The sequence below is a fragment of the Pectinophora gossypiella genome, chromosome 3, assembly GCF_024362695.1.
Source record: "Pectinophora gossypiella chromosome 3, ilPecGoss1.1, whole genome shotgun sequence".
In the NCBI taxonomy this organism is placed as follows: domain Eukaryota; kingdom Metazoa; phylum Arthropoda; class Insecta; order Lepidoptera; family Gelechiidae; genus Pectinophora; species Pectinophora gossypiella.
The window spans coordinates 8,562,399-8,583,111 of NC_065406.1; the positions used below are offsets into that span (position 1 = coordinate 8,562,399).

Consider the following 20,713-nt stretch of genomic DNA (forward strand, 5'->3'; position numbering starts at 1 on the left):
TATTGTATTGTGCGAAACCCGTGTTCGATGAATACAGAAGGAAGTTTAAAGAATAATGTATAAAGTCGAGTCTGTGTACTATGAAACAAAACTTATTTTTGTTGTGTGACTATAACTAAAGAGTCAGCATTTATTGCTAGTTGCCAGTCTGTATATAAGTGCCTAAGTAAGTGCGTGCAAAAAATACGATTTCTGTAAGTCGTACAAATCGACAAAGGTAAGGCATTTAACCGGTTAATTGCAACGGACGCCACATAAAAAAGTTGAATATTAACTGTGTAGGTATGTGACCACTTCAATTTTTTTCTGTATGTCTATCCAAAACCTGTGGTACGGACTTCGATATATTAATATATGGTACGGTGACTCAGAAAGGCACATACGCTGTACGCAAACACGCGCTTACGAGTACATACGTATCAAGTATGTTAAACTTGTTGCCATTCATGGATTTAATTAATTATGAGCAGGACAGCACTCAATGAGGAACTGTTTACGCAGTCAGTTGTTTATCCAAATGTTATTACGAATACACGCTCAGTTTAATCCGTAAATTACACAAAGCTAAAGATTTATTTGAAAAATATTCATTGTATAATTTAACTTTATATTCAAAATATATCGTAAGCTTTTTTTATTTGCATCGCACCGTCAACTTCTTGGGCACAAAACTTTATAAAATGACGCATTAAAAGAATTATCAAATAAATTAATAATCAAGTAACTTTATTTATTTTTATTATATTTGTATAGCTAGACGGAACTAGAAACTTACCAGTAAGTAAAGTCATTATGGTGTAATTACGAGTATTGAAATCACCATAGAAGGTAGTGAAACATGAATGCAAGGCTGTTTGCACGGTTGCATAGGGATCGCATTGTGTATTACCACGGTACCATCTGTACTATCCGGTGACGAAACAAATGTAAAACTACTCATCACTAGTCGCCAAACTCACACTTTATTATATAAACCATATGGGTACAATTATTATGCTAAAATCTGTTTGAATTGTAGTAATTAAAATATATTTTCCGCAGTAAGTAAGTACCTAACTTTTTATGTAGAGTAACCTTCGTATATTTTACACAATTTCTTTAAAGCTTAAAAACATATCTTATTAGTTTATAAGTATGGAGTACAAACATATTTACGCTTTTTATGTACATGTTTGTATTTAAACATTATATATTATGAGCCAATTAAACTACTCACTATAGCACTGCATAAATATAGACAGTACCTACAGTATGTAAATACGGATAATAATTATCTATGTAATCACAAATCAATGGCTAGATTTTATTGTTTTTTGTGTTGCAAAACATAGACTGTTGCTATAATTCTAGAATTTGACTGGGTCAAAGTCAAATTATAAAATGCTAATTTAGAAATGGAACCCAGCATAAGATGATTAAAAATCAATCTCATTTTACTTTTCGACTTAAGTACTTTAGAATTTTATTTATGAATTATGTAACAATGAGTTTGACGGCTTTTATTGATGACGTATTTCCATACAGGCATCAAGAAAAGTCTTTCAAGTAGCCTGACAAACTTGAAGTAATCTACACTTTGCCCACCCCATTAGGGATTACGGGCGTGAGTTTATGTATGTATGTGTATGTATATTATATTCTTATGACGCAAACTTGTTAATTGTTCTGATCAAATTAAAACCAATGTGAAATTTAACTATAAAATAATCACAATTATTGTATATAATTTCGTTATTCAACTAGAATAATTAATTATAGCTATAAAGTGGTTCTATTTGCTTTGATAATCTCCTTGATGGCAAGTAAATTGGATGGGTAAAACTCAAAATACTTTGCGATAATTATTTTGCCGATATAAATTTCCCAGCATGCATAATTCTTGCGGAGGACAGCGTTATGCGTTTTGCGACGCAAGTTGTATGACCACAACTCACCTTAATTCCTAGTCCTACCTCACTGTAATACCGTGGTTGCGCCATCAGCGGGAATCTATTCGGAATTCGATTGCCGGCAACAAATTTATTGAATGCACAACCAGGTGAAAATACCCTTTATACAACTGCAAACATTTTTGTGGTGGCGCTATGCGCCACCCTGGTGGCTTATAAAATGTACATGGGTATATGGGTATATGGGCATAAGTACTTCAACCGTTGAAGTATGCACCAAAAACCTGCGCGATAATGTGTATACCCAGCAATGCGACATTTTGTAAGTTGACTTTAATATCTACTCATGAAAAATGGCACCTAAAGCTTACAAAGTTAACAGAATAAAAGGAAGAAATAGAATAAATATTGTTTACACTTAAATATAAAGGGACACCACACACATGCGAATATATTTTTATAAAATGATAAGGAAAATAAAACAAAAAAAAAATGATCGTCTCAGAAAAGGGGCACAAGCTGCGGCATGAGCACGACTCTGGTATTTTGTGGATCCTGCCAAACGGTTAAATCGATAAAATATACAATTAATAGATAGCTTATCAAACACAAAGAATTAAAAGGCAATAGTCTATTATTGACTATAACGGTAAGCACCGTCAAGCGATACTTAGTAATTAAAAAGGTCACCAGTAATAATTATGTAAATTGACATAGCAAGGGCACTTTATCGAGATTGTTTTGAAATTAATATTCATGCCGACGACACTTCCATGCCTGTCAATAACTTTGCTTTACAATAGTTATAGTTATCTGCGATGGGTAGCAAATGAAATTCATACAATCTCGCTTACCAAGCAGAGACACAAATCTTCAGCATGCAACTCTTCTTCTTATCGTGTGGGTTGTGAGGAATACCAACCCTATCAACCCTGGTGTCAGTCAACATGCAACTAGCGGCGAGTATTATTTTTGAATCGTAATATAAAATCTGTATAATATACATACTTACCATAATAATTACAGTAGGTATCGACCAACCGGAAATTGTACTTATTAAAATATCTAAGAAGGTTATGGGAATAAAATATTAAAATGAAGGCAAAGTTTCGATATAAGTATTTAAGTAGCCGTAAACTGCAATGTTTGTAAATAGTGTGAGTAAATAGGATATGCAACACATAAAGAATTAAAACATAAAGAGACAAGGACTCCGTGGTAGCCTTGGAAACGAACATGTCCGCGTATTTACATCTTAAAGTCATGGTTAAAACATTTGATTATCCAAGTTAAAATATACTTAATTTTATTAAACATAACGTGTCTTCTCCCTCAGTAAGTTTTTTTTTGAAGTATGTAATCTGCTATTTTTAAACTGGTTGAACCTTGTTTCTTCTCTCCTTCCTAAAGTCAAACGACATAATATGGTCCACGTTCATAATGTTGTAACTTTGCATGACACAAGTCTGTCAGTATAGAGGTAGGTAAGCAACAATAAAACGTAATTTGAAACCTGTAATGAAAACGCGACTTCCGGACGAATGCTCGTCACTTTTCTTTTGTTAAAAATATGCGAGCTTGACAATCCCCTATTCAGCTGATAGGTGGAATCGAACACGATGTTGTCAATGATTGCACGTAGTAGTGTGTCGTCGGCGCCCGCGCAGCTGGCAACAAGGTGTTGACCTTATAGCTCGCAACGTCACCATCTCGTTCCTACCGTTGTTTACTGACAGATTTCCTCACACCTACCAATATATTTTTTTGACTCTTCATTATCATCTCCGAAAATTCTCACGAACAATCTGATAACGTTTTAATGTGATTTACAATACAATGGCTCAGATGGTCGATAAAAAGATCGAAGGATCATGTATGAATATGGTTGTTAGAAAGCAACATTTTATCTACATCCACTTGTAATGCAAAGCGTTCCTTCTAGAACATCTCGTTCATTAAACGTTTAATATTGCATTTTATTCTGAATGTGCTAAGGTCAGTGGTGACGGTGCTAAGTTGGTCACGAAAAGTACAAACACGATAGTCGGCGCGAGTGCAGCACAATCGGCTGCAATTAGCCAGATTGTGTGAAGCGGCTCGCGTCTAATAAGGACAAGGCGAAACCTCCACAAGCGACATTTGATACTATCACTATCACCACTACAAAAATCTTCCACAATACCTACTAATATACTATTCAGAACGATATTTACATTTCAAGTCAAGGCAAATAATGCAATAAAAGACGAAAAATGGACATTTACAATAACGTAATTCACGATGATTAAACTCGCTAACCTGATTTGTAAACCACGGTGCACTCTAAATTATAACATCAACGCTAATTATCTTTATAACGTATTGTAAAACTTCAAGTAGTCACGTAGATCAGACTACTTGTTGGAATGTCGTAATAAGCAGCTAACATTTCCGACTTACCGCATAATAGATAACGAGATTATTTTTCTCGAGATGAAATATTATATGCTGCTATGATACTTTGATACTTTCAAAGACAACAGCATTCGTACGACCCAGGTCCACGCCGACCGTCCCCTCATCAACCGGAGCATCCCCTCCGGTACGAAACCCCTAGATAGCCCCAGACTCGCAACTTAAACAGACATATAAAATCACGATTGATTGAATCAGCCGGGTCTACATGACAACCGCGAATAATATCGAGCGCTTGTACCAATAAACGATAGAATGCTATCTATGTAGATGGACGTCAAACAGCTATTGGTCGAAGCACTCAATATAATTCGCGCCGCGCTCGGCGCGGTTGTCATGCAGACCCGCCAGGATTGGGTAGAATCAAAATTCAAAAAGTTAACTTCTATAATATGTATGAAAAATCTATTGAACCTTTCAACAAATAGGTGCTACAAATAACTCACGTTCAACTTCTAATTCAAATTCAAATATACTTTATTGCACCAAAATAAAAGAAAATAGTTACAAAAGATACTTAAACTACGTCGTGCAAGATGTTTCGAGAACAAGTATAATTTCTGTCTTCAGATCCTTCATTATCATCAAGCCGCTTTAGAAACCTGTAATTATAATTTTCTTCTTTATCTAGACAATATCAACTGTTGCTTTGCATATTGAAATCACGGAAGTTATCTCAGAATACTCGACGAATTATTGTTGATCTCAGTAATAAATCTTCTATAGCGCACTTACTTGATTGATTGATTGATAAATTACTCCTCATTTGCGCTAGTTACCAAATCTTCAATGCGACTCGGCAGAAAAGCAATAAAGTTCCCTACTAGAAGAGGCAGAATTATAAATCGCCAACTACAAACCAGCGATCACTTTTGGTATATCTGTATTTAGATAGTAATTGACCAGCTTATCACCATCGCTTGGGTACAAGAATAAGAATACTTACAAGATTATTACTACAATTAACTAGGTAAGTACACAGAGGCTTCTTCAGCGCGAGTCATGTCGGCACGTAGAGTCAAGGGGCGAGGCCGCAGGGTCAGCGGAGGGCAGACATCGCCTCTTGCCACGTCACTGCCACCATCATCAACTCTGCGCTTTTTTACTATTATCTACCTACTTTAGAATAAAAAATGTAATTTACAACAGTAGCCTTTTTGCGTCACACTTTACAACAAATTAAATACTTCCCGGCTCATATATTTTTTTTATATTTAAACGTTTGCGTTGACACCATTTCGCATGAGTTGTTTACGTACAGGGTGATATTGATTGGAAATAATTAAGGACGGCATGTGATGTCAAAATCCTACGCCAGTCACTGAACCAGGGCAGTAATAAAAATACCGTTACACTTGTATCGCAAGAAAACATGCAAGTTCATAAGGGGTACGTACACTAGTATCATCGTAAAAATAAACTAGTGGTAATTACCATGTCTGGCACTGCTTACTGGATAGATCTTCACGTATGAAAACGGCGGAAAATGTCGTACACATTGCCACTCCGTTTAAGTCATTGATAGTATGTGATATCAAAAACTCTGAGGTGCCCAAATCTAAAGTTAATAAACGGTATCACATTTTTTTTACATGACTTGTATATTATGTCTGACATCCTATTTAGACAGTCGTCAATGCGATTGTGCTGCGGAATCCTATTAAACTAGTGATTTCTTTATTTCCTGGTCATATCTTGAGGGATATCGGGCATAGGTATATAACTTATGTACTTAATAAAATAATGTAACTTATGTAATGTTGCAAGAAATTCAGAATGTATCCGACAATAATTATCATTATCATATAAACGACACGGAAATTAGCAAATACCGTCATTGTACTGACGTGCAGTGGTAAAATTTACATTACATTGCGGCATTATTTAAATCAGAATTATACAACAATACGTCATTGACATTTTGTGGCGGCCCTAGCAATATTTAGGTGGTGCAAGACCTCTCAGTGACGCCCCTCAAAATAAGTACAATATTTTTCGATTAGTTTAATCTTTTGAAAATGTCGTTTACGGCCAATCATTAGGTGTATGATTTTTATGTGGCCGCGAAGAGGTCTAATTCACAGGGCAGGTGTTCCTAATCCAGTTACTCCCCTGTAGATCCGGGGCTGCCAGCCAGGGTGGTCCCGTCTTGGTTGACTTTGGCGCCCCCCTAAAACAGCGCCCGGTACGATCGCACCGCTCGCCCCGCCCTAGGGCCGCCACTGTTACATTCTGTGCCATGCGCAGGATTAATAAAATTCGGAATTCCATGCTGCTGCATCATATCCGAAATACCTACCGACTAATGGATATCTAATGTTGTGTTTGATTGCTTGACATAATTGATATAGGGTAGGCGATGGATTAGTCACATATTTATTTCTTCATATATAGATAATGTCTGCAGATTCATCTTTTAGGATTATGGATTTAATTTTACTTAGCTTACGTACTATTTATGTAAGTACACCTGAGGCAATAGTCCCTAATAATCATCTTTTATAACGTCATTTATACCGAATAAAAGACCTTCAAAAGGTAAATGCACTGACTCTGACACAAAACACGGAAATTATTTCGACGTCAACTGTCATTTGAAAATAGGCTGAAGTATTTATTATTTTGTCAGTTGTCACTGAAAAAAGTGAGGAGGTATCATAATTTCGCGGTGTAATTTCGTACATTGATTACTGTGTTAATTATTAGCCAGGAAGTTAGGCGATACCTGCGTATATAGTAATATTACTTAATTAAGAAACAAAATTGATGAAGTATTATGCGGTTAGAGGCTTAGTTTATAACCGATTCCATTATAGGTAGTATTGACTTTAGGCATGGGCGCTGAAGCTAATAGGAATTATGTGGTATGCACATATAAGTACAACACGGCTTCGTCGCGGCAAGTCGTGATTGCACGTTGGGTTGATTAGCAAATAGACGCGGTAACGGGCAGTCCCGCGGCGTTCTCGATATGTTCCCCAACTGCCGGCCATTGCTCAAAGCTGGTGGGCGGTTCAATTGTACTGTTTACTTTTCGGAGACGACATGACGCAGGTGGCGTTAGTGTGTCACCGCCACGGCTATGTACACACATACCGGTTATAACTTTTATTCACGAGTACGCTTTCACTCCCACTTTATTTACATACGGCTGTATTTGTCCCAGACCATATTATATAAAATGTCCAAGCACTTAATTTAAATATCTAATGAAGTTTGTAAAGTGTAAAGAAAGTATCATGGGAAATATCTTCGGGCACCACACATATCACCTTGACAGATAGGCGCGTGTATTGCGTAATGGTAAAAATTAGAATGATGGACGACGCGTGTTATGTATGTGATTATTTTGTTTTTAAAGTCTGGCGGCTTCAAAGAAAAAGAAATTGTTTGTTTACCAATACTTTGATCCGGCTCGAAGGACCACGCGCTTTCTAGAACACGTATTTATGATAGCAGCTTTCATTATTCGTTTGTAATTACAAATCACAACTTATGTATTTATGCTAAGCAAATGTTTAAGTCAGTAAAGTTTACGCTCTGTTAATTTGAAATATTTCGCTTAGGTACATAGCAATATAATTCAGATGAGGAATTGAGTATTTGGTGAAAAAATAAACTAGCGAGATCGATGACACGTGACATCGAAACCCGCTAAGCTTAAAACACGGTTTTATTTTTTATTTATTATCCACAGACCACTATAGCCAATATGAGCTTAATACTTTTACTTTTCTGCGCAAACAAAAATAGGTACCTAATTTGATACAAAAGGTTACTCAAGCTGTCACTGTCATGCATATTGATTAAGCAGCGTGAATATATAACATGATATCGCATCACACTGAATCTTAATTTTACTCGATACCAGAAAAAATGGCGTCTTGCCGCGAGCAGTACCAGAGAATTATACGAACACACGTATCGCGCAAATTCTCAAAACATGCGTCTTGTTTTATTTTATAAACATTGTCACGATCACGGCGAATGGCACATACGAGGCGGCTTTCATCCGTTAGTGCCGCCCCTTGCACGGCCGCATGAATGGAATGTTCCATGCTGCTTATAATCCCGAGCTAGTAGTAGAAGTCACAGGGAATCGAGCATGGACGTATTATAGACTATCAACTGGAAGAATTTAGGTATTCGTACACTGCTCTACAACAAGAGACTATAGGTAGGTTTTTATCCAACAATTAATAGCTTCTCTGCTTCTAACAGATTATGTACGTATTATTAGCGTATCAATGGATGATCGTAAGAATCGAGTAGCCGACTCGAGCGACGACACCGCGCTGCATACTTTATTTATTAACACATTCTACCCAGTAAATCTTAACACAACCACACTACTATGTCAAGGCACTAGCCAGAGTTGAACGTCACCACCAACCTACAATTATATTGATAATTTTACAATGCAAATTATATGATTACTTGGTATTCAAGTAGAGTAGGAAGCAGTGTTCCAGTAAGTGGGCAAAGCAACGAGTTCGTGAGGTGTATATCCACGATTTAAAAGTCAAAATGATGATATCATTGAACCAACAGCCAGCACATGTTTACATTGCCAATAAAATTGAACGTGGACATACAAGCAACTACTCGAAACGTGTATAAAACTGAGGTCAAGATGACTACCGACAATCTCCCCATAAAAAATATAGTATCTGAGAACCCTTCCGAGAAGTCCCAATTATCATCATTAAAAGATGCTAAATGATAACTTTCTACTGCCATAGATACCTAACAGACTCAAGACAAAATGGTTTTATTTAACAATCTGATAACAACCCGAAAGTTGAATTTTAAAATGCTCACCCACGGGGCCACGGCTATTGGATAATCATTGCGGACAATATTTGGTTTACTAGCTTAACGAACTATTCATTGTTTACAGGAAATGGCTGGAGGAAATTGCATTAGCGAGCAAGTCCGGCAGAAAACCTTCCCTGCTGCGTGCCATGACGAAAGCATTCTGGATGAGTTTCGCTCCTTCCGGATTCATGTTCCTCATACAAGCCCTCGTGCTTAAGTGAGTATTTTTCCTAACCATCCTCATCACAACCCATTGACATCGTCACGCGAACAACACATAAAACCAAATTATGAAACCTTATGTAATTTGTCGCAATTGACGTCGTTGAGCGCTTCCCAAAACCTAATTCAATTAAAGGAAGAAAGAGTTTCTCGGATAAAATGCTATGAAACTCTGATAACGATATTTGAACTGCAATATATGACGCGTCGAAAGGCGTGAAGACGAGTTGACTTTGCAAATCTTACGGTGATTTATACGATATGTATTATAAGATAGTACGATGAACAATCGAGACAAAGGCGAGACAGACTAATACAAAGCACCAAATAGGCAATAAGTCCTATAAAATGTGGTGCTCTAACCACAGTCTCGGTTATTGATAAGTGACAATGCGAATTGGTGGATTTTGATCAATAGTTAATGAACGAAATACCTAAATCAGTCTAGCATTATAACGAATGGGCACGGAAGAGGGGTATTATACCTATAATTGACATGACACGGCTCTGGATTGGCGTTTCTCTATCAACCCGCAGTAACCTAAGGGGCTGAATTTCCAAGCATCCCTTCTAGAGCTTGCCCATATTGGAAACAGCATCAAGTTTTTAGTTACACCGGTTTAGACTGAGCGCTGACATGTCAGTCATTTAATGATTTATTGTTAGGGTTTTTTTCATTTCACTTACCTAATACCCAATTATATTTCACCAGACCGTTCCAGCCGGTTGCGTTGAGCATGATGCTTGCGTACTGGGAGCCGGGGTCGGACATGTCGTACGAGCAGGCGGTGTACTGCGCCTCTGCCGTCATCTTCATGTCGCTGTTCATCGCCTTCCTCAACCACCACGGCACATACTCCACCCAACAGTTCGGCATGAAAGTCCGCATAGCTGCGTGCTCGCTTATTTACAGAAAGGTATGTTTTTTACATATGCAGAATGCGTTACTTTAATTAAGGTTTCAAGTGGGATGAATTTCCGGACTTTTTTCCGTTTTCGATTCCTCTAAAACTTATGCTCAAAGTATCTTTTCCAACAATACAATGACATCAAAAGAAAATTACACAAAACGTGATTATGGTAGTGCCGCGGCGTTGGCCACGACGATGGTATACTGTGGCTTGTGACATGATTATTGAGAGAGTACCTAGTAGTGTGCTATTTATCTAAGGAGATAGCTTTCGCAGCACGTATCTATTGGTCGAACCGCGCGCTACCCGTGCAGAACTTCTGAACCACCAACAAAGATTTGTTAACTGTACAGGTGATGCGTATGAGCTCTGGCGCGCTGGCACAGACAACCGCCGGCCAGGTGGTGAACTTGCTGTCGAACGACGTGAACCGCTTCGACTACGCGTTCATCTACTCTCACTTCATCTGGCTGCTCCCACTGCAAGTCGTCGTGGTCTGCTACCTCATCTACATCAAGATCGGATACGCTGCCATCGTCGGCGTCGTCGGCATCGTCTTGCAAACTATACCAGTGCAATGTACGTGTAATTCTTTATTTATTCTTATCATATCTAGCCTACTTTTATTGCACACAAACAAGACATACAAACATTTTTGTGCAGCATTGATGACACTCTTCTCTATTTTGAACTTCGGCCAATCTTTCCAATAATCGTTGAGATCGGCCCATCTTTTATGGAGCTATTCCATATTGGATATCTCAAATCTACACGGGGTCTCAAACGAAGGCCCATACAGGAAAGAATAACTAGCATGACAAACTGCAATAATTTAAACCTTTTCCATCTTGCAGCATACATGAGTAAATTGGCAGCAAGACTCCGCATGAAGACTGCTACCAAAACCGACGAGCGCGTGCGCATCATGGACGAAATTATCAATGGCATGCAGGTAATACTTAATCTGATATTACTAGAGATGTCATGTCATGACTTTTATGTACTTAATGTTTATGTAATTTTTTTCAAGGTGATAAAAATGTACGCGTGGGAGAAGCCGTTCGAGCAAGTGGTGGCCCTGGCTCGCAAGAACGAGATCAACTGCATCACCTCCGCTTCCTACCTGCGAGGAGTATACCTCAGCTTCATGGTGTTCACCGAGAGACTCACGCTCTACATCACCCTCCTCTCCTACTCGCTATTCGGCTTTCAAGTCACTGCCGATATTGTAAGTTCAAAAATAATACTTAATAAATTATATTAGCCATACTTTTATCAAAATATAGTGCAACTATCCACAATAGTAGAGTCCTCTTCGCGCACAAGCAACACCGGTGCCGCTCACTCTTTATACGTCATGCTATACATTATGGAGCAGACGTTAACGTCATTAAACTGTACCATCCACGTGACACTGTAAAGATTTTTAAGTTCCAGCAATCTGAAGCACGAACCCAACTGCGCTTATAAGAATATAATTTGCAGGTATTTCCACTGGCGCAATTCTTCAACACACTGCAAGGGACGCTCTCAATAATCATGTCAAATGCAGTTTCATTTTTGGCGGAGGCGCTAATTTCGGTTCAGCGCCTTGAGGCGTTTATGTTACTTGGTACGTGAGGCCAAGCCTCTTGCACCCGTACTGCACGCCTTAAATGCACGCCACACACAATTTTTAACTCCTTATACGAGTCCCAACTATAACAGAGACTCGGTTCTGTAAATAACCTTAATCCTAAGTTTCTTCTTCCTTTCTCTTCTAGGGTTCGATTGCGTAACATATTTCAGCTAATGCTACGGCGTAGCACACTGCTACGTCTGTATTTCCTAAAACAAAATTAGAATAGACAAAACAACTAATGTCGTTCAAATGATACACTAAGTTCATTCGTTAGGTCAGCTTTCTTACGTAATATGTTTTTTTTTAAGCCGGATACACATACCTCGCAATGTCTGTAAGCGCCTTTAAGCAATTCACGTGGTAACATTTAATTATGACACGAATACATACATTATGCGCTCATTTTGAAGGGCCTATTACTAAGGGCCTATAACTAATGACAAGTAGGTACGTCAATCATATTGCCCGGAACACATGGAGAACTATAAAGACGGGTGTTTCCAGGTGTTCCCGATGGCTCAATTTTTCAACATACTTCAAGCGACTGTGGCTATCACTTTGCCAATGACTCTATCTCAAACCATGGAGTGTATAACGTCTATTCGCCGTATAGAGGCGCTCTTATTCTTGGGTACGATTTTAAACAAATATTTGTTTGGGTGATGTCCAGTGTCGTCGGTATTATTCAATATATATTATATTATTTGATTATTCAAAGATATGCCCAAAATCTTGTTGTCCGTTAATACTAATACCACATCCCAAACTTGTTTGTAAATAATATTCTACTAAGTGATTTTTGTTTTGGTTTTGTTTAATATTCTACTAACAAATCGCGGGGATGGAGGTGAAGGTACCTATTTGTTTGGATTTTCTATTAATACTCTATTTTAATATAGGTGTTTGTCCTGTTTTGTGTATCTTGTAAAATTACACAATATTTATTTTTAACTGCGGAACTAACTACTTAACACTGAAATCTTATGTTTTCTGTTTTCTCAAATTTTGGTTTAACAATATTTTTCTATTTTATGTTATTTAATAATTTACTCCTAAGTACTTATTATTTCCGTCATTGAAAAGATATGGATTAAGTACTTCTAAGTAAATTTCTAGTGATTCTAATTCTTGTACAAATGCATAGATGAACGTGAGGACTTGCGGAGTGTGGCTGACGTAGACATCGCGAAGCTGGTGCAGAGCGTGGAGAACAAGAAGAACAAGAACCTGAGCGAGGTGGACCTCTGCCACAACTCCTTCAAGAAGATTGACGTCGACGGCATTTATAACCCCGGTGAGACAACCAACAACCAAGGCTATTCACACTTACTAATATTATAAAGTAACTGTTACCCGCGTCTTCGTTCGCATGAAACCGTACTATTGAAACTATAGAAGTTTCTTACAAACTTTGCCACCCCTTTTTATCCCCTTAGGGGTTCAGTTTCGCAAAATCCTTCAGTTTCAGTGAGCACCTACGTCCTAAAAGGAAACCCAATGCAAAATTTGAGACTCGTGTAGTTTATGAGATTTCGTGATGAACGAGTCAGTCAGTGACCTTTCACATCAGTATCTTTTATATACATTTTATACAGAATAGATACGAAAGAAATTCTATTGTCAATTTTTATTCTGACGTTTTGCTCGTCTAAGATTCCCTTTTTTGTTTTATTTTCCTAACTTATCTTTAATCATTTCAGGTTTTGAATGCAACGAGAAGGGCTTAATGAACCCAGGGCTCAACGGAATCCCGGTGAATTCTGACGTGGGCATCCTCATCCAGAATGTGAACGCGAGCTGGACTGAGGACGGTCCGCTGACACTGCGTGACGTCAGCATTACCGTGCCCAAGGGCAAACTCTGCGCCATCATTGGATCCGTTGGCTCCGGCAAGGTACAATAAACCATTTTGTTGTTTTGTAGTCATAATGCAAAATAATTTACTTTAACAATGATTTTTAATGCTCTAAAACAACATAGAATTTTTCAAAATATTTCTATCTTAGCTCCAAAATCACTGTAATCCTGCGGTTTACCGACTTGCATCTCCATCGGGGAGTTCAGTTCGATCCCCTACCGGAATTGAATGAATGAGTTATTCATACATCTTAAGCGCAATTTTCACTAACACATTTGGGTAGGGACCATTATAGACGGTGATACGCCTCGCCACCTATTACGTTGGTCTAACAAAAAGCTTGGTGAAGCGTGGGAACTTAGTTCATGAGGCGATGAATGTACCTCTGAGTACCCCGATCGGAACATACCTAGTCATGTTCTTTTTATAATGTTATGCTTATATCCAAATAAGGCATATTTCAGATAATTGATGAAAATAAATTAAATTTAGATGCAATCCCTAACACAATTTGAATATTTCCAGAGTTCCATACTGCAACTGCTCCTGAATGAGTTGCGCTCCACCAGCGGGCGCGTGCACCTCTGTGGCCCGCTGGCGTACGCCAGCCAAGAGCCGTGGCTGTTCGTAGCCACCGTCCGCCAGAACATACTCTTTGGACTGCCTTATAACTCCAAGAAATACAAGGAGGTAAACGTTAAAATAAGAGATAAAATGTTTTATCACGTATTGTTGTGTTCTGGAGAGCATTATCAGAAGAGAGAAAGAGAGATTTTATAGAAGCAAAAAAAAACTGAGGAAAATCTATCCTTAAAATGTTGGAGTCAACAGAAAGAAAATAAGACAACCGTATAACATTACTTGGCACCAATCCCATCTGAACTGCTAAGCCTGAAATTAATAACAATACTTACGGTACAAATGTAAGTAATTAAAGCACATAATAACGGGTTCTTACCGCGTTTAAATGGAGATATGAGACTCCCGATATAGCCGCTGTATGATAATAACCGCGTAAACTTAAAACAATGTACAAATGTAAGTATATTTGTTCCTGCCAGAGCTTGTACGTTTTGATATTTCCAGGTGGTGAGGGTGTGTGCGTTGCAGAAGGACTTCCAGCAGTTCCCCCACGGAGACCAGACGTTGGTGGGAGAACGAGGCGCCTCACTATCTGGTGGGCAGCGAGCTCGTATCAACCTCGCCAGGGCTGTTTACCGACAAGTATGTCAAGCTCTTTTTCTGACATTATCCTTGTACTTATACTTAATATAAGAAAGAAAGAAACGTTTATCATTGAATGACGCCACATAACATAAAGCACAACATCAAAAACACACAGAAAACTAGGCACAAATTATCCAACAAAAAGTAACAAGCCAAGGATATTAAGTTACATAGACGAAGACGAACGTACGTACTGATTTACAATGTACTTACCTACTTATCTAAATCCAGAACCACCTAAGTGGTTATCTTTTGTCTCTATCATGAGCAAACAAATTGCGTTTCCCATATCCATATAACCGCAATATTTTGTTTCACTTAATATTATAGGCGGAAATCTATCTGCTGGACGATCCACTGTCGGCGGTGGACGCTCACGTCGGGCGCCAACTGTTCGACGAGTGCATCAGCGGGTACCTGCGCCACACCACACGGGTGCTCGTCACGCATCAGCTACACTACTTGAAGGCTGCCGACTACATCGTGATCATGAACAACGTGAGTATATAACTATAGGGAACAGTATTGCAGATTGACTGCTATTCAGAGAGACAGAGAAAAACATTAATTTAATCAAAGCACATGTACATAACAACGAACTTGCTTGCAATAAATATCTATATTTAATAACATATATATACTAATACTCATGTTAAATATAGTGTAAAGGGCAAAAAAGAAATTTGCGTGTCAGGTAAAACTAATCTTGCTCAAGTTGGAAGGTCCTACAAACTATTCATAATGTAGTTTTAACAATTGCCACGAAAGGTTGTCAATAGACAAAATATTGTAAACTAACACCACTATGATATCTTAGACGAAAACATTATAATTTCAGGGCAAAATAGAAGCTAAGGGGACGTACGATGAACTACAAACATCTGGCAAAGATTTCGCCAAACTGTTGTCCGCTTCACACGATGAAAACGATGACAACAAGGAAGCTGAAAAACCTCCCCCAATGTCTAGACGCACGTCGGCTAGAGTAAGTTTTTCTTTAATTGCTTCAATACAAATGTGGATAGATTATATGAATCCAACGCAGGATCATTTTCTGGTCTCACATTGTAATGTCTTACTATTGCTATTGATTTTCTATTAGCAACTTTCTCACACAAGCTTTATAACTCTGTGTTTTGAAAAGACATTTAAGAATATTTTCGCAACAAAAACAAACATCATTTTAACGTTCCACTGAATTCTAGCTATCAACAACTCGACGGCCGTCTCTGTCTGAATCGATGACTGGTTTCGAGATTCCTGCTCAAGAGATGGAGGAAGAGGAACGCGAGTCAGGCTCCATGGGGTGGCAAGTGTATGGAGCATACTGGCGCGCCGGTGGACGTACTGGCACGATCCTCTTCATGATTGTTCTACTGATCGTCGGACAACTGTCAGCGACGCTGTGTGACTATTGGGTCACTTTCTGGTGAGCGAAAAGTTGCATTGAGAATGTTTGCGCATATTTAATAGTGTAGAGAATAGTAGAGTTAGTCAAGGACAATCAACCAGAGATCCGCTGCACTGCCAGGCTGGTCGAGATGATTGATATCCTACGAACCAAGTATGAAAAAAAAAAACATTTAAATTATTTTTGTCAGACATGATGGAAATTAACTCTGAAACCAGCATTGGTGGGTAGGAAAAAAGAATGGAAATGTTCAATTTGAAATCTTTTCTCGTCCTTTATTATACTTACTTAACTACTTACTAATAAAACTAATTTACACAGGACAAACGAAGTCACCCGACAGAAGGAGAGAGAAACAAATAGCACCACCACTATCGATTACGACCGAGTCATCGCACCAAAGAATACCACTTTCAACCTCGCAACCTACTTCTCTGGAATAGACCTTGTACCAGGTGTGACTTTTTCTTTGATAATATAGTTTCTAACTTGTAAGTCGTTTAAATATTTGCTATAAAATATTTATCTAACTAAACAAATAGTTGTGATTGAGATGATTAGGGAACTTCTGGATTGCCTTTGCGATTTCCTTATAGTGGGTAGGTAATAGTCGAAAAATATGGATCACAGCATCCTTTGACACCACAGACTATTCCCGTACCAAAGACCTATGAATTGACCTGACAAAGAATTGATGCGTAGGACAGCTTTTAGAACAATACATAGGTAAATTTTCTTTGTGTGGCTCTTTCAAACTAGGTTGTACTCCAATCGGCTGTATCTTTCTGTCCTGCTGTTATACGCAACGTGCTAGAGCGTCTGAACTATCTATACTTAATCCATCTGTTTTATCTCGTATTGCAGACCTGGACATCCACGCCTACATCGGCCCGCTGGACACGTCACAGTATCTCTATGTGTACTCGGCTCTGATCGTGTGCTGCATCTTCTTCATCACGGCGCGGGCTTTCATGTTCTTCAAGGTGTGCATGACGGCTTCGCGTAACCTGCACAATGACATGTTCCACTCCATGCTTAGAGGCGTCATGAGATTCTTCGATGCCAACTCTTCAGGTAATAATAAAACAGAGTGCACAACATTTGACGCTCAATTTTGACGATCAAGTACTTAAGTAATAACCAAATTTTTCACTTCCAGGACGGATTCTCAACCGTTTCTCCAAAGACATCGGCGCGTTGGATGAGTTACTTCCTCGTTTCCTGTTGGAATGTATACAGATTTACCTGGTGATGTTCAGTATCCTCGCTCTCAATGCTGCGGCGCTAGTGTGGACGTTGCTACCCACTACTATCATCCTACTGCTGTTCTACACTATCCTGCAGATATACCTCAAATCAGCGCAGTCCATCAAACGATTGGAAGGAACTAGTAAGTATAAAAATATCCAAAGTATGCTATCTAGAGATTCCAACAAAGTCGGGTGCTGCATAGTTCTTGAAGAAAAGCCAGTGTACCTAGGGCCTACTTGATTATTGGTTAGGTTTTACGAACATCACATGAAGCTGTTGAACAACTTAATTTTTTTTCTTGATATAAACATCATGGATTTACATATACTCATTGCAACTTCTAGCGCGGAGTCCAGTGTTCTCCCATATGTCAGCGACCCTCAACGGCATTAGCACCATTCGTTCTTCCGGAGCCCAACAACGGTTGATAAAAGACTTCGACCGCTTCCAGGTAATTTTAAATGATTTTTTATCGATGTGTTAGCACCTACTTACGTAAGAAATTTTAACGATACCTGATATCTCATATTTTAAGAGCACTGACAAAGCACAAGATTTTTAATCAAAACTGTCATCTAGGTACTATTTTCATTTTTAATCCAAAATTAAAGTTCAGGGTTCAAATAAGTGATATGTTTGGGCAGGACATCCACACGTCTACCTGGAGCAGCTACCTCGCCAGCGGGGTCACCCTAGGCTTCTGGCTCGACTTCATCTGCGTGCTCTACCTCGCCATCGTCATCGTTGCTTTCCTAGTCATAGACAGTAGTAAGTACACTTAGGTTCTATTCATCAATGTTATATCATTGATTGGTACCTTGTACGTTTTAGAGTGAAAGGTAAAAGTCACTCTTATGACGACTGTACACTCTAACGAGGCCTGCCCAGTGCGAGAATGTAAATGTTAGCCCTTATCTAAATCCTCGAGAACATGTGAACAGGGCACGAGAGCGGCGACACTTGGCGAGAGTGTGCAGTCGCCATTATGACTACTAGATAACTTCTAATTTGAAGTACCTACCTAAGTATACATTTAGGTACTACCGGGGCGTCACCCATTCCCATATTTTTTCACCGTTTAAACCTACTACCTATTACACACCTACCTTTATACCTACGACAAACATTTAAAACCAAAATCAGCTAGCTTAAGTTATAACGAGACAAACGAACAGCAATCGATTGTGCTTATTTACAGAAACAATATTCTCTGGGAACGTGGGGCTGGCGATATCGCAGACACTGATCCTCACGGGCATGCTACAGTTCGGAGTGCGACAGACCGCCGAGGTGATCTCGCAGATGACCAGTGTCGAGAGAATACTGCAGTACACGCACATAGAGCGGGAACCCCAGTGGGACAAAGGAGGTGCGTCATGGCAACAGCACACTAGAGTTAATGATTTATTTATGTCATCACCTCCCGTTAACCCGTTTTTCATAGAAATTCGCTTACCTAACCTGAAGATTCACAAACATTCAAACTTTCAATTCTATCTCAAACATATCTAGATTAGCTTTCTTTGACTACGGGAGGAGGCGAATTTTCGTGGAGCATTATGTAAATGACAAACCTATTGTCTGTTCTGCCCATTCCAGTATTTTATCGAGTCTTAATAAGATTTTTTCCAGTCTGCCACAACCCCGTGTTGCTCTGTAATATGTTATATACCTAATTATTATTGCATTTAAATATAAGCAGTCCTTTAAACTCTACCTTTGTATACTAAAAAACCTTTCTTTACTATTTCAGCTAAAGAAACACCAAAAGGCTGGCCTTGGCGAGGCACCATCGAATTCAAAAACTGCTACATGAAGTATACGCCAGAAGACTTGCCAGTACTCAAAAATCTCAACTTAGTTCTTCAAAGCGGTTGGAAGGTACTAACTTTTCTATAATACGACCGATTATGTGAAAAGTTGACGTAAGCTAAACAGGTGATAATTTCCAGGTGGGTATTGTTGGTCGTACTGGTGCAGGGAAGTCTTCTCTGATATCGTCATTATTCCGTCTGGCCATCGTGGAGGGCGAAATCCTGATTGATGAAGTTGATACTTCACAGTTGGCTCTTCAGGTGAGATTTAAATTAAAAACACACACAACATAGCTACTCTTAGGTACATACCTAAGAGCTAGCTAGAGTAGCTATGTTGTGTGTGTGTGTTTGTGTGTGTTTGCATAGGTACATAGCTACGTATGCAAACGGATAGGTACAATGCAAATATAATCATTTCTGCTGCTTTACATTCTCCATATTTTAAAAATTCTTGAACTTTAAAAATGTTTTAAATCAAGTTTCCCACAGCAGATGTGTAACTTGTATAAGTTTATCTACATAGGTTCTTGATTTGTTTTATTCATCATCAAATATTTTCTACTTGTATACTAATCGTGTACCCCTTTTGTAATCCTTCACAATAATTTTATTTCACATCTGAATTAACAGGAACTGCGGTCGAAGATATCCATCATTCCACAAGAACCAGTCCTGTTCTCTGCCACTATACGATACAATTTGGACCCGTTCAATGAATACGACGATGACAAACTATGGCAAGCGCTAGAAGCTGTAAGTACTACTACTTTGTGATTAATGCAGTAATGTAGCCCGCAGCGGACATCACTCCAATGTCCTGTCATAATATGCTAAAAACGATTATTTACAATGTCTACTAGATATTATTATTCTATACGTAGGCGTATTTACTGAGCCTTATTCCTTCACTCGAAAAATCCTGCTCACAATTACAATTGACGAAGCTATACCACAGAATAGTACTATGGCTATAGGTACTACATAATTTACAGGTGGACCTGAAAGCAGCGGTGCCAGCCCTGGACTTCAAAGTATCGGAAGGAGGTTCCAACTTCTCCCTCGGACAACGACAGCTGGTGTGCCTGGCGCGCGCCATCCTCCGTGGGAACCGCATCCTGGTGCTCGACGAAGCCACAGCCAACGTCGACCCCAAGTATGTATAGGAAATACAACAAAAGATCCTTTTCATAAAGTAGCCTGTAAGATTTTTTATCCCGTAGGTAGTAAACTACCT

General features: G+C 38.8%; 1 protein-coding gene across 2 annotated transcripts in view; it reads left to right on the forward strand.

The window, feature by feature from the left end:
* The window catches only part of LOC126382012 (ATP-binding cassette subfamily C member 4-like), a 36,562-nt gene that overhangs the window by 14,614 nt on the left and 1,235 nt on the right, over positions 1 to 20,713 (forward strand). The window contains exons 2-24 of one of the 2 annotated variants that reach the window (XM_050031695.1): positions 9,244 to 9,378; positions 10,096 to 10,300; positions 10,648 to 10,873; positions 11,149 to 11,246; positions 11,325 to 11,522; positions 11,780 to 11,906; positions 13,060 to 13,209; positions 13,616 to 13,809; positions 14,299 to 14,463; positions 14,860 to 14,997; positions 15,331 to 15,498; positions 15,839 to 15,985; positions 16,206 to 16,429; positions 16,733 to 16,866; positions 17,276 to 17,485; positions 17,571 to 17,801; positions 18,007 to 18,113; positions 18,307 to 18,430; positions 18,861 to 19,031; positions 19,416 to 19,543; positions 19,615 to 19,737; positions 20,110 to 20,232; positions 20,472 to 20,632. In XM_050031695.1, coding sequence (XP_049887652.1) covers positions 9,244 to 9,378; positions 10,096 to 10,300; positions 10,648 to 10,873; positions 11,149 to 11,246; positions 11,325 to 11,522; positions 11,780 to 11,906; positions 13,060 to 13,209; positions 13,616 to 13,809; positions 14,299 to 14,463; positions 14,860 to 14,997; positions 15,331 to 15,498; positions 15,839 to 15,985; positions 16,206 to 16,429; positions 16,733 to 16,866; positions 17,276 to 17,485; positions 17,571 to 17,801; positions 18,007 to 18,113; positions 18,307 to 18,430; positions 18,861 to 19,031; positions 19,416 to 19,543; positions 19,615 to 19,737; positions 20,110 to 20,232; positions 20,472 to 20,632 — 3,687 coding nt within the window. Of the gene's footprint in view, positions 1 to 9,243; positions 9,379 to 10,095; positions 10,301 to 10,647; positions 10,874 to 11,148; positions 11,247 to 11,324; positions 11,523 to 11,779; positions 11,907 to 12,419; positions 12,547 to 13,059; positions 13,210 to 13,615; positions 13,810 to 14,298; positions 14,464 to 14,859; positions 14,998 to 15,330; positions 15,499 to 15,838; positions 15,986 to 16,205; positions 16,430 to 16,732; positions 16,867 to 17,275; positions 17,486 to 17,570; positions 17,802 to 18,006; positions 18,114 to 18,306; positions 18,431 to 18,860; positions 19,032 to 19,415; positions 19,544 to 19,614; positions 19,738 to 20,109; positions 20,233 to 20,471; positions 20,633 to 20,713 lie in introns of both variants that reach the window. The other variant, XM_050031696.1, reaches the window with a different exon arrangement.